Consider the following 13,424-nt stretch of genomic DNA (forward strand, 5'->3'; position numbering starts at 1 on the left):
GGGAACCGGCGATGGAGAACCGGGGATCGGGCTCCGGGGATCGGGCTCCGGGCCGGAGGCGCTGCCGCCCGCCGCGCGTTCAAACCCAACCGCCGCTGCAGACCGGCCAATCAGCGCTCAGCGCGGCGCGGCCAATCAGCGCTCAGCGCGGCGCGGCCGACCAGGGTCCGGCGCAGCCAATCGGCGCTCGGCGCGGCGTGATGACGTAGACTCCCGGGAGAGCGCTTCCGGGTGAGCGGGTGGCCATGGCGGCGGCGGTGGCGGCGGCGCTGCGGGAGTGGGCGGCGGCGGCGGCGCGGCAGGACGCGGCCTGGCGGGCGGCACTGGCCGCCTGGGCGCCGCTGCTGGGCTCGCTGGCCGGGCTGGCGGCGCAGATGCGGGCGGCGCGGCGGCTGGCGTGGGGCGGGTCGTCGCTGGGCGCCTTCAGCGACCTGCGGGCGCGGCTGTGGCGGAAGCAGCGCGGCGCGGCCGAGGCGCTGCTGGAGCAGCTCGGCAGCCGGCGGTGAGGCGGCGGCCGTGGCGGGGGGGGCCGGGCCGGGCCGGGCCAGGCGGGGGGCGCGCGGCCGCAGCTGAGCGCCCCCCGTTCTGCCGCGCAGGGCGGAGCTGCGGGCCGTGCGGGACGCTGTGGGGGCCGGCGTGGCCGGCGTGCTGCGGCTGTACGAGGAGCGGGCGGCGGAGCTGGGCCTGGCGGCGGCCCTGCGGCGCGGGCCGCGCTGCCCCTCGCTGGCTGATGCGCTGGAGGGGCTGCAGGACGTGGAGCGCTACTACCGGCACCTGTATCCTCTTTGGCGGGGCTCGCGGGCAGCGCTGGCGGGTGCCTTTTTCTCTTTGTTGTCCTTATCGGCCTTGAAGTTACCTGGAGAGCAAACTGCTCCTCCTCCGCATCAGCTGCGACAGCCTGGCAGACATGGAAGCCCTCCCGCAGTCTTGGGAGAGGATTTTGGAGCGTTACAAGGAAGACGTTGTTCAAGGTAGTCCTGCTTACACAGACCCGGAGGGCCTCTCTGTGAGCCCCGTGCGGGTCTCTCGGTGCTGGCGGCAGCACATGGGCCTGCTGGTGCTGGCTGCGTCGGTCTCTGTAGCAGCGGGTGACGTCGCTCAGTTTGCAGTCAATCCCTGTGACCTGCTCTGAGAGCTTGTGAGTGACTTCAGTCGTAAACACTCGCCATCACACCCTGGGCACAGCTGGAAGCACCATCCTGCCTTGCAGGGTAACAAGGGACTTAGTGATCCCTTTCATTTGGTCTACTAAGTTAGTTTTACTTCAGTTTTTCTTCAGTGCTCTTAGAAACCAGTTAAATTTTTGTGGGTACAGAATACAGATAAAAAGCATTAAGCTAATGAGATTATTGTTTTTTCCTTTCAACTCAGATACGCTTCTCAAGATCTCTCTGTTTGTGGACAACCAGCGAGAGCTGTGCTGCTCCCCAGGCTCCTGACAGAGTGAGAGGGACTGGACGTTGACCAGCTTCTACAAGAGTCTGGTATGTTCTGAGATGGCCATAAAGAGGATGATGAGTTGAGAAATCTTTACGGGTGCTTTTTGGAAGCTGAATGAGTTGGGTACTTGGCCTCAGCAGAAAATACTTGGACTGTTTCAAGTGGAAATGGACTTGGTGTCTGAAGAAGAGGCTGGGCTGAACCAGCTGTGAAAATAGGGGGGAGTCCTCCTTACTTTTCCCTGCCAGGGGAACTCTGTGGACTGAAAAAAATGTTGGGACCTACTAACTCGAGGTGTGCCGCAAGTAAACAAGCGTAACTTAAAGTCTGGCAGGCTGATGCCATGTGAGAAAGGTGTTTTAGGTGCCATCCTTACAAATAAATATAAGATGACAAACCAGGGCTTAAAAGCAGCTTGCACCTCATGCCTCTGAGCAGTGCGTTTGCTTTCATCCCACCTGTACATTGAAGGGAAGGAGCAAATTGACTTGAAAATGTAGTTGCAGAGATGCACGGACAGCTGAGTTGTGGCAGAGGCCGTTTTCAAGTGCGTTAGAGCAGGCTCCTCTGGTATCTGCTGGGCCGTGTTTAAATCTGTCTTAAAACTTCACGCTCTGTGGCAGCAGCCGCCAGTTCTAGGGACATCTTCTGTTGGCCATGACACGGATCCTCTAACGTTCCTGGAAAGCGGTGGGGTGCCTGTCTCTAAACGCAGCCTTGGTAAGAAGCTGCAGCTTCTCCACAAGGAATTGTGCTCGGACGGGCTGTAGATGTGCTTGTGCGCCCCGTTTCTGCGGCGCCGTGGGGCTCCGAGCTGGGGAGGCCCTTTGGCCACCTGAGGGCACTGCTCGGCCTGCGGAGCGCGGCCGGGGCCCGGCGGCTGCTGGCTGGGCAGGGGACGGCGCTGTGTGTGCCGTTCTGACTGCGGAGAAAAATAACGTCACCCTCTTGGCGCTGGTCTGGCCTCCGGGCGTCCCGGCTGATGGTGGGAGAGCGTCAAACGCGGGGGGGCGAGGCGGGCTCTGCTCCCGGCGCCCGGGGGCTCGGTCGGGGGGCAGCGCTCCCCCGCCGCTGGAGGGGGGAGTTCCTCTGGGCGCCCGGTGGGGCCGCTCCTGCCCGCAGCCGGTGGCGGCACAGGCGTCCCCTGCCCCACGCGTCCCCGGCAGACCCGGGCGAGGCTGCGGCGTGACTCTGCTCTGAGTCACAGCGCGAGCGCCCGAGCCCTGCGCCGGGCCGCCTCCTTCCCGGCGCAGCGACACGCGGCGGCCTCCTGCTGCTGCTTCCTCCGGCTTAAGACGAAGCAGATGATGCAGCGAAGCGAGGGCTTTGGCAGAGCGGCGCGGGAGGCAGCGGGTTCAGCCTCGGCTGCGTGCAGAGCGCTCCCGCCCTCCCCGAGAGCTCTGTGTCACCGTGACCTGTCACCCGCTCGCCTTGTCAGCGCGCGCTGATGCCGTGGGTTGCACCGCAGCATCAGTTCAGCATTAGGCATTTATTTTCCTGTCCGCAGCGGAGTGAGCGATTTCATCTAGTTGTTTTCCAGAGCTTTGATTCCAGCCGCCAACTCCTCCCAGCTCCGCAGAGTCACGTCCCGTGTTTAGTTCCAGTCAGTGAAGCAGCGCAGGTGAACTTCACCAGCTGCTGGTGTCCCAGCCGTGTGTCCTCCCCAGGGCTGTCACTGACTTCTGGCTTTAAGGGGCGGGCGGGTGTGCGCTGTGGGATGACACAGGGCGCAGAGGGTCGATGCAGACGCTCTCCTGGCTGTCCGGCAGCCGAGTGCTGGTGTGTGCAGAGGCCTCCAGGCTGAAGCCAAACAGGCTGAAAGCTGTGGTGCCGCAAAGAGCAAAGGTAATAGCTGTGTCTGTCACAGCTGCTCCTTCTCGAGTATCCACGGGTGGGGAGCGAGCACGGCGCTGCCCGGTGCCACCGCGCGGGTCTGGCTCTGGGCCGGGCGGAGGGGGAGCCGGCAGAGGAACGGGGAGCGGCTCTGCGGCCCCGGGCTCCCCACACGGGGCTTGGGGCATAAAGCTGGATGAGTGTAGGGTGTCAGGCCTTGGTGCATCATCGTCATCAAACAATAAATCGTGGTGTTCGTGCGTGCGGGATTGTGTTTACACGTGCTATGCAGCCCTTCAACACCCCTCTTCTCTGTCAGCCTGTCTTCAGTACAGCTGCAGAAAGAACAAATGGATTTAAATTTTGGAAGGTTTTCAGAACAGTTCGGTGGTGGCCCTTCTGCTTCTCCCAGATGTTTGGCCCTCTGATGTCTTTGGGCTAACAACAGCCCTGCTAGAAGTGCTGGAGCTCTCTGAATTAAAAGTGGCCGTGGCCTGACTCTGTCGGACAAGGGGTGAAGGAGGTGCCCATTGAAGTTTTGGTGTGATTAATTACTCTGCTCTGTTTCTGGCTGGTGGGCCGTGTCGTCAGCTGCCTTTGTCTGCAGCCTTGTGGAAGGGCACGGCTGAACCTCTGCTCTAACTGGGGACAACTGTGGGCCTCTTCCCTCTCGAGATCTGGTTGTTATGGCGCGGGACGGCTGCCAGGGGCCCCAGTTGCTAACAGGATCCTCCTCCGGGCGAGGTACCTGCGTGCCCGGGGCAGGGGCATTGCTGGGTGGTGCCGTCCCGCCTGCACTCCCAGGGGCCGGCGCAGGCTCTGTGGCGGGCGACGGGTCCCTGACTCGCTCGCGGTTTGTTCCTGTGCTGGAGCTTTCCCAGGCTGAGCTCTGGCAGAGCCGCCCTTAGCGAGCCTGCCCGCTGGCATCAGCGCAGGGTCTCAGCGCCTCTGGGCAGGCTGTGCTGTGCCTGAGCGAGGGCAGCGTCGGGGGCTCTGAGCCTCGCTGGTAAAATACACCTAGCCATAAAAATAAGTCAGAGTGCCTTCAGTTTTGGAGCAGAGCTCTTGAAGTGTTCTTGCACGGAGATCTCCCGTTCCGGAATGCAATAAAACAAAGTCAGCAGCTGGAGCTACCTTGTTAAAGTAAAGTTTTCAGGAAACACAAAGCTCATGCTTTGATTTTCAGCTTTACCTCCTGCTAACTTAATTTGAGAGTAGTTATTCTTCACTTATAGAGAAAGCACAAACCAAAATCAATTACTGAATTTGAATACCCGTGAACATTTATAGAGAGCATCTGACTTCTATCTGGTTAGTTTGTTTTTTCGTGTAGGGTGCAAGCTGCTTCTGGTGCAGCGGAGTCTGCACGGTTCTGCTTCAGAAATGAGGACCCGCTGTGAGTAACTCCAAACTTTAAAAAAAAATATCCAAAAACTTTGCTTCAGCTTAAGCTCATGGATTTCAAACAGATTTCAAAATTGAATTTACTACAAGGGTCCATAGTTAGGAAAAAGACAAAGGATTTGGCACCTGAATTTAAGTGTAAAGTGAGTCGGAGGCAGAAATATGTGATTAAAAGCTTCGTGAGTCATTTAATAAACCAAGCGTGGGTTTCACAAGCCCCTGTGGTTTTCATGCTTATTCTTTGAGACTTTCATCTTGGCCTGAAGCAGAGCTCCTTTGTGATTTTTGCAGGGCCCAAGAGGCTGCGTGAGCGCTTATCCGCTCGGAAATGGGACAAGCGTTCCCCCATCTGCATTCAGTGGATGTGTAGCTCTTCCTAGCGCCCGCCTGTCTGCGCTTTAGTGTTTTCTAGTGCTCTTGACTTTGTCACAGCATTTGCCCTGTTGAGTTGTTGGTGAGCTCCTGGGGGGCGCAAAACCTGCTGGTCCCGTCGGTGGGTGTTGAGCGGGGCCACGTCTGGCTGCGAAGCAGCGTGTGCTCCCCGCGGAGCCGACGGGCTCGGCACCGGGTCGGCCGTCTGCCCTCACAGCTGTGGGCACGAGCATTTATTTGGCCGCTCTTGGCCCCTCCCGTTCCAGCAGACCCTCTGGGGCCGCCCGCTCTGCCCGTCGCACTCCGGCAGCGTGGAGGCTCTTCTCACCGCTCACCTTATCTGCCAGTCCCGCGTAGGTTTGATTTCAATCCTCCCTTCCTGCTTTTCCCCTCAACCCTTGCACTCCTCCTCCCTCCTCCTGTGGAAACAAATCTACGGTAGGTGTCTCTTGAACTTGCCTGAACTCCTTGTCCCAGGCACCTTCCTGACTAATCCTTTCCAGATGTCCCGGAACTTTTATGTTTAGCAGTTTTACTCAAGTTCCTCACTCATTCTCGGATGGAGCAAACATTACATTTCCTAATATTATTTGAAAAATAAGACTCATCGTGGCCTTCTGAGAAGTCGTTGCTGCCAACGGTTTTAAGCACCACAGCAGCCTTCTACCCCCATGCTGGAGCACAACAGATAGTCATAAATAGCAGGGGAGTTTTGTTTTCCGTAGCTGCCTGCTCCACGGCTGTCTGTGAAGCCTTGAACGCTCAGCACTGCCCTCGCACCCAGCCAAGTGGCCGGGCTGTTGCTTCCAATTTCCCAGCTACAGCAGCATGGAGAAATTAGGAGATCTGTCCGATGTTCCTCTGACCGTGACCCAACAACGGAAAGCAAGTTTCTCTGCCCATCCTCTCATCTAGTTTCCAGCATAACTTTGGTTTTGGGGAGGTGACTGTGCCTGCAGGCAGGGATACGGTCAGCGCCCTCGTTTCTCGTGCTCTCAGGTGACCCGCGCGTCCCCTCTCGGTTGCAGCCTCGGGGTTTGTGTGTAGAGGCCGCGTTCGGGGTGGGCCTCGGGGGAAAGGGCTGTCTGTCCTCCCGGAGTCCACCCGGATGATGGGATTTGTAGAACTGGAAGCAGTGTCTGAGCCAGTTTACAATCCTGGAGGCTGCCTCTCCAGCACAGCCTCTGGCTTGCCTTGAAGTCACGTCCTGTGGTTCCCCATGTGCCTCCAGTGGCTTTTCCCCCTTCCCGACTCCGCTCCGTGTGCAGGGAGCCTTGCGGTGGGTTTTGGCTGTTGGAGAGAAGCTTTGGGCCGTTCAGTGGGACTTGGGAAATTCCTGTCTTTTTCCTTCCATTTTTCTTTGCTTCAGGACTCACCTGGCACGTTACGGGCTGGCGGCGAGATGCCAGTCGTGGGAGAGACCTTCCCCGAGTTCAGATTCTTGTTGTGGAGCGGTTCTGTGCCACCGGCAGCCTGGGGTCCAGGAGTGGGCACATGCCAGGAGGACAAACCTGCTTTGTTGTGCCGTGCTCCCGCCAGCTCCACAGCTGCCATCGCCTTCCCACACCAGCAGCGCTTACAGAAATACCAAGTACATATTTATTTTCACAGCCAAGCACGCTCGGCGAGGCTCGGTGGTCCTGCGTGCCACCCCCGCTGGGGGCTGACCCGGGACGGCTCCCTGCTCCTTCTCCCCGCCCTCCACACCGTCCCTTGGCCACCTGGGGAAGGCAGAACGAAGCGCACCGAGCCGGTGAGTCTCCCAACCCTTCTGCTATGTGTGGGAGATATCCAAGAGCCTTTGCACACTATTAATCTTTTCCAATTGCTAAGAAAGCAAATGGTCTCCTCCTGCTCCCATAAATTCAACCTCTGTCTCCTGCTTTCCCCCCAGTGTTTGAACTGTTCGCCAAGAGCTTTATTAAAAACTACAAGATGCAGTTTTGTTTCTAACTGAATCCCAAACAACTGTGTTAGGTGGAGAAGAAACACTTGGTGCAGTCAGCTTTAGAGCATTTTTGTGTGTAGTCCATAGCCACTTGTCAGCCAGAGGCTGGATTCGGCGCTGCCCTGAGCAGAGCGGGCCCTTTTCTCCCGAGGTTTGAAGATGATTTCAAGCTGCTCAGACCTCAGGGGCTCGTTTCCAAAAGCACCTGGCAGCGGCTGCTGGGAGTAACGCGGGCGGCGGAGCAGGAGCGACACTCCCAGGGCGGCAGCGGGGGCCGGTGGCGCCTCACCCTGCCCTGACTCTGCGTGGCCGGGGCTGCCGCTGCGCTTCGGGACGACGCTGTTCCCTGCGACGTGCCGGCGGCCCCGGGAACGAGCTGTGCTGGGCAGCTGCCAGCTCCGGGTGGCTTCCCCGCCGCCCCTTTCCTGCCCTCGAGGGGGAGGTTTCTGGAGATGCCGCGGCCCCGGCGTCCTGTCCCCTTGGCACGGCCCCGGCCACTGGCACCTCGGGGAGGGGTGGACCCACAGGTGATCGTCCCCGGCTCCTGCGGTGAGCGGAGACGTGGCAGCTGGTGCTGGGAGGCAGCGACCGAGGGTGGCTGTGGGTGTGCTGGGACACCTGGGCGAGGACGCGGGGACCCGGGGCGGGTGGCTCCGTGCAGCACCGCTGGCGAGGTCCCCGCCAGCTGCTGTGCATCACCGCCATTCCTTGGCACCGCGCGCAGTGTGTCACAGCCTTCTCCCTTCCCTTTCCTAATGTTCCCTCAGTCTGAAACCCATCAACCAGTGCTGAGGAAAAACATTCGCAAAGGAAGCCAAAGCAGAAGTAAGCAAAGCTGTTCCTTTGGCTGAATTCCTCCAGCTCATTGTGTCCCGCTACTTCTTTTGAGCAAGAAGAGTCTGTTCCCGCCTTGCACACCTGAGCTGGGGGGGGGGGGACAGCCGTGACAGCAGTCCTGCTTCTTGCTTTTGCTGGCAGAGAACATCACAGCCCTGCTTTGGAAATGGCTCCCTTGTAATGCGAGAGGAATCATGATTCTGGAATAAGCCCTTATGATTTTTCTTGCCTTGGGAGAAATAAAACACCATCGTTCACTTCTTTTCTTTACTGCTCACCCTGAGAAGTGGGTTCACCATCTCCTTCTCCTTGTGGAGGAACTGAAATGGCCAAGAAGTTTAAACAGAGCTGATCTTGAAAGCAAAACAGAACATCGGGGTCTTGCCCATCAGGAGGTGTAAAGGTCTCGCTGGTTTACAGGAGCTGCCCTAAAGATGGTCGTTAGATCCCTGGGTCTGATGGTCCCTCCAGGCTCTTGTGGTAATAGGTTAAATCCTGGCTTCATCTGCCGTCTAGGATGATTTTTTTGCAATGAGCTGTAGTTGGCTTTTCTGTGGTGTTTCATGCTCAAGGAGCCTGGATGTTTTCACTCATTCCTGGGCGTTTCAAGTCAACCTCTGCTCAGCCGTTCGGGGCGAGCTGGGCAGTAGGAGGACGAGAGTCTGGGTGTGCTGTGTGGAGGATGTACCTGGGCGGGCGGTGCCCAGGAGAGCGAGAACCTGGGAATGTGTAGAAATACCTGTGGAGGCCAAGCTCGAGACAGGGAGAAGTTTGCAGGCGGCATCCTGAGTTGTCCAGGCCGGGTCTCTACACGGAGCTTTCCCCCCTCAGGTCTCGGTGCCGTTGTGTGAAGCGGGGGAGAGCTCCCCCGGCGTGGCTTTGCCGGGGACAGCTCTGCTTCCCGGCACGGTTTGTACCGCGCTGCCCAAAGCCCGGGGAGGAGGCCGGGAGCAGGTTGTGCGAGGGGGAGGATGGGGCTGCAGGGGAGCGCTTCTGAACGGCATCAGTCTGCCCGCGGGTCAGATGTCAGGAGCGGGGGACGGAAAAGATAATTGTGCAGAAGGGAGCAGCGCTCTGAAGCCGCCCCGGAGCCGGGCAGCCTGCAGCTGATCCCTCTGGAGCAGGGGCTGGGGGGGCACCCGCGGCAGCCACGGGACATTCTGCTAATGAGGAACCTGAAAACGAGCCCCCGCTGCCTTTTGTGTCCGTCGCGTCTGCGGGAGCCGGGGCTTCGGGTGGCCTGAGCCCCCGCGCGGCGCGGCCGGGGGTCCCTCGGCCCCCACCCCGTGGGGAGACAGCGACATGGAAAAACCCCAGAGGCACCGGGGGAATAATCCAGACCAGCTTTTGGTGGACATGACTCCCCCAACTCTAAAAGGCTTTTTGGTGGAGTTTAATGAGATTAGTCTGTGCGCTCCGGAGACGTCGGCTCGCTGGCAGGGCCGCGCTCGGTAGTTCCTCGCGCGCCAGGGAATGCTGTTGCTCATTTCATTGGCCTTGACTTCACTGGATCATGCTGTTGCTTTGCTACTCAATTAGCTGCATCTGCACAGCAGTAACAAGCTGGAGAGTGGAAGGGCTGTGGAGGGGTGTAGAAAAGCTCACCCGTGTGGAAGGGAGCTCCCCGCGCCCCCGTCCCTGACCCCGTCCCACCAGGACCCCACTGGGGTCCAGCCCCCCCTTATCACTGCGGCAGTGACACCGCACGGCTTGTTCTGCTGCTGGAGAGCGTGTGTCCTCCAAAGCTCCGCTCTGGGTCTGTGCTGACATTATTGAAGCTACTGGTGATAAAACGTGTCCCTGCAGGGGCCAGGACCACATCTGATCCCGCAAAGGGAAAGCGAAACACCAGAGAAACTCCCACAACCTGAAACAAAACACGTGTTGCCAGGAGGGCTGCGTGTCCGGGGAGGCAGAGCTCTGGGTGCTGCCCAGCCCGGTCGAGAGGCGCCTCCCAGACCTGCTGCGGTGGCCCCGCGGGAGGGACAAGTGGCACACGGGAGTTGCAGCATCCCGGTGCCACATCATCGTGCAAGTGTTGAATGCTCCCAGTGCAGTGAACTACAAATAAATGCTGTTGATGCCTCTGCCATCCCGTCAGGGATTAGTACATGCTGGAGCAATTTGCATGGGGATGAAACTTGGAAGAAAGGGAAATGCTGAGGGAATACGGTATTATTTATTATTGCCAGTTGCAAGGGAACAGCAGCAGCATCCAAGCTTGTATAACTCTGGAACACGACTATTATTAGAACGGAAAGTTAGCAGGCAATTAGCTAATTGCAATTCACATTGTCTGTTGGCAATTACTAGGAGAACAGTTATGAACTCCAACAGATGGAACTCAAGTGGGTCAGTCTCCTTTTTTTTTTTTTTTTTCCATCCCCAAAGGGCATTTGCTCTGAACTAAACTGCAGGTTCTGACCAGGGGTCCGTGGAAGAAGCCGGAGCTGTGGGTGAGCAGGGCGGGGGCCCCGCAGGCAGCCCCCCCTGCCCAGACCTGCCCCGTGCACGGGCCCTGCTTTGGGGCAGCTCCTCCACTCTGGGCTTTCCCAAACGGGGCATCTTCGGGGCTGGAGGGGTCAGCTGGCTGTGCTGTGCTTTCATTCCTTTACTCTGCTGGGGTGGTGTTTGTTCAGCAGCCCCGGAAAAGGGGGAGGCAGAGCGATCCAAATGGATTTCTTCTCATCCATTTGCTTGCGGCTGTAGGCAATTTCAGATAATACCTTCTCTTCTTTCCCCCACAGTGACACGTATCAGTGGTGCCTCCCTGAACCTTCCGAGGTTATTCGAGGGACCTTCAGTCCCTAGCGAGACTGAGCCAGAAAAGGGATCTCTGCAAAGATTAGCAGGAGGTGAGGCAGCGCTCTGCTTCCCCTTTCTAGCCCAAGGAGATTCCAGCAGAGCAGTTCTCACGAGACAGAGATTATCTCATCGCTTTTGTCAGGAATGTCTGCGTGATGCAGCACCAGAACATGACTGATGGTGTGAAACACGAGGCTTGGATTCAGGGATCGCTCCGTGCGTGTTTTACGTTTGTTGCAGCCAAGCGCAGGTACGCTGACTGCCTGATCGCTTTGTCATCCTCTGGGTGAGTTGGGGTGTCTGCCCCGTGCTTGAGAGACTGCCGTCGCCCTGTCACGCGTTCTGCTGCTGGAGTGTGTCGAGGTCCAAGCGGCCCGCGCGCAGGTCGGGGTGTTTGAGGCTGGACGAAGGCTTTAAGAAACCGTGGAGACGCGGCGTGTGGCCCCCGCAGTTTGGGGGGGGGCTGTTTGTTAGGTTTGTGGTGCCTGCGCGGGTGGGGCAGGCAGAGCCCCGTGGACACCTCGGGTGAAAACTGTGTAGGCCTCTCAGGTTCCTCTTTAGAGTATGGACAAGGACAGACAGATCTGGCCTTAAAAATAAAGCATCCCGGAAGGTATTCTGAGGGAAACGTTTGGCTAAAGAACCTCAAATCTACAGTCAGACTTTTTGTGGCCATAGAAGGAGCTTTGTTCCTTATCTCCGAGTGTCGGTGATGCCAGTGACTCCGGGAAGAGAAGAACATCCCTGTCTCAGGTCAAGCTGATACAGAGACAGCTGTGGGATCTGAATCCGATTAAGCCCAGCTATATGAATTTCATAAATAGTAATGCAAACCCACTGCACACCTTGGGCTGATATTAAACAGAGGATGAGTTGGTATTCATCTTGGAGCGAATGCATTATAATGAAATGGAAACATCAGGTTTTACTTATAAACCCCAGGTTTCCCATAGGAGGCAGTTTATGGAGTGACCATTTATTAAAGACAAATGCTATCATTTGGATCGTATCTCATGGAGAGCCGGGGCTGTCTGCCGCGGAGGAGCAGTAACTGGAGATGGAGGTTTGCATTTACAAGCCGTTGTTTTAAACAGGCTCCGCATGTAGAGGACGGTGCGATGAAAGCTGCCGGGTGCCCCAGTGTCCCCCGAGAGCCCCGGCCCTGCCTCCCACGGCGAGCGCGGCCCCGCGGGGTGCGAGTGCCGTGACCCGGGCTAAGCACGCCCGACTTCAGAGTGTGCTGAACAGCAGGCAGCGGGATAATCCCGTTATCTTGAGTCGGACCAGTCGTGCTTAAAACAAGCAGGTACTGGATGGGGGCCCTGCCCCCAGCCCCAGCTCCGCTCTCTGCTCCAGAAATGCCCAGAATTGAGAACTGGCTCCTGCAGAGCAGCTGCTGGGGCTGGAGAGGGCCTTGGCCGAAGGAGAGCTGGGGGGGACTCCTGCCTCCGTGGGCAGCCTGCAACGTGTTACCCCTCCCGGCTCCCCGAGACTCGGGGTCTCTGATCTGGGCTCCTCGCTCAAGAAGCCTCAGAGGGCTCTGCTTTCAGAGGGGAGATCCTCCCCGCTGCAGTCTGTTCCTTCTGAGGCACGTGAGTGCCAGCACCCACTAGTCACCAGCCCGATTCTCCTTTCATTTCACGAGTTAGCGATTTTGAGCTGCAGGGCAAATGTTAAATGTTAACAACTGCTGTTAAAGTCACATCTGCAGGTAATTTCGATATTCACCTGGAAGGGAACAGCATTCATTCAATTAATTGAAAAAGTGTATGTTGCCTTTCTGAAATCTTTCTGGATAGATCCTGGCACCCCGACAAGTTGACGCTGTTTGCTCTTTATTTTCGAAATCAGAAATCTAGGACAAGAATGTCCTTCATATGCAGTAGCAGGTAAAATTGCATGCTTTCTAGAAGCATGAATTCCATTTGTTGCGTGTAGGAGAGCTTTCTGGCTCAATGTAGTATGACATTTGCAACCATTTAATTTGAATAAATTCCATTTTTATGCTCCATCCGGCATTTAGTGTATCAGCCAAACCATTCGCAAGGGACAGAATGTAAATCCTGCCTGTGTTTCCCCTCCTGTGCTATCATCAGGGATCTGTCATGCTAACGCCACTGTTCCCTCTGCTTTCAGAGCCCCCGGAGGTCAGCAGTTCAGCTCCTGCAGCCCTGGAAGAGACGGTGTGGGAAGCAGCTCTGGAGCAGGAGGGGCTGGGAGGCAGCCCCCGCTCAGCCCCACGGCTCGGGGCTGCAGGGGAGGAGACGGCCTGGAGCAGGGGAGGTTGCTGCTGGCAGTGAAGGGGCAGGGACGTCCTGGGGCAGGGACATCCCTGAGCAGAAAATTCGACGTCCAGTTATGGCCAGCCTAGAGAAAGGATCAGTTTTCTGTAGCCCAGGACAGGTGTCAAACACGCAGGTCTGGCAGTGCAGCCCCGGGAGCGTTCCCTGGCCCCAACAGCCGGCCCTGGAGAGGACGAGGGAGCGGGGCTGGAGGGGCCCCCAGCGGAGGTTGGTCACCTCTGAGCTCTTGTAAGAGGGTTCCAAGAGCCTCGCGTGCCTCCCGCCCTCATCCTCTGCTCCTCTTCATTCTACATGAGCTGCCACCCTTGTTTCTGTAATCCAGGCAAGAATAGTTCAGCTGCAGATGTGAGCTGCCTAGAGAGCACCGTCGGCACTGGGGACTCTCCGGTAAGGACGCAGAGACAAGCTTTTGCTGGGCCCGAGAGCCACCGCCTGGCATCTGGTAACGAGAAAATCGAATCCGCTCCACAGAACTGGGTGTA

General features: G+C 57.9%; 1 protein-coding gene across 1 annotated transcript; it reads left to right on the forward strand.

Moving 5' to 3' along the window:
* Positions 1-245: 245 nt before the first annotated feature.
* Positions 246-8,402, forward strand: AIRIM (AFG2 interacting ribosome maturation factor). The gene is made up of 5 exons (XM_074926274.1): positions 246-502; positions 597-776; positions 853-971; positions 1,372-1,484; positions 6,419-8,402. The coding sequence occupies exons 1-4, from the start codon at positions 246-248 to the stop codon at positions 1,437-1,439; spliced, it is 624 nt and encodes a 207-aa protein (XP_074782375.1). The 3' UTR covers positions 1,440-1,484; positions 6,419-8,402.
* Positions 8,403-13,424: the final 5,022 nt, after the last annotated feature.

This window comes from Athene noctua, chromosome 24 (assembly GCF_965140245.1).
Source record: "Athene noctua chromosome 24, bAthNoc1.hap1.1, whole genome shotgun sequence".
In the NCBI taxonomy this organism is placed as follows: Eukaryota; Metazoa; Chordata; class Aves; order Strigiformes; family Strigidae; genus Athene; species Athene noctua.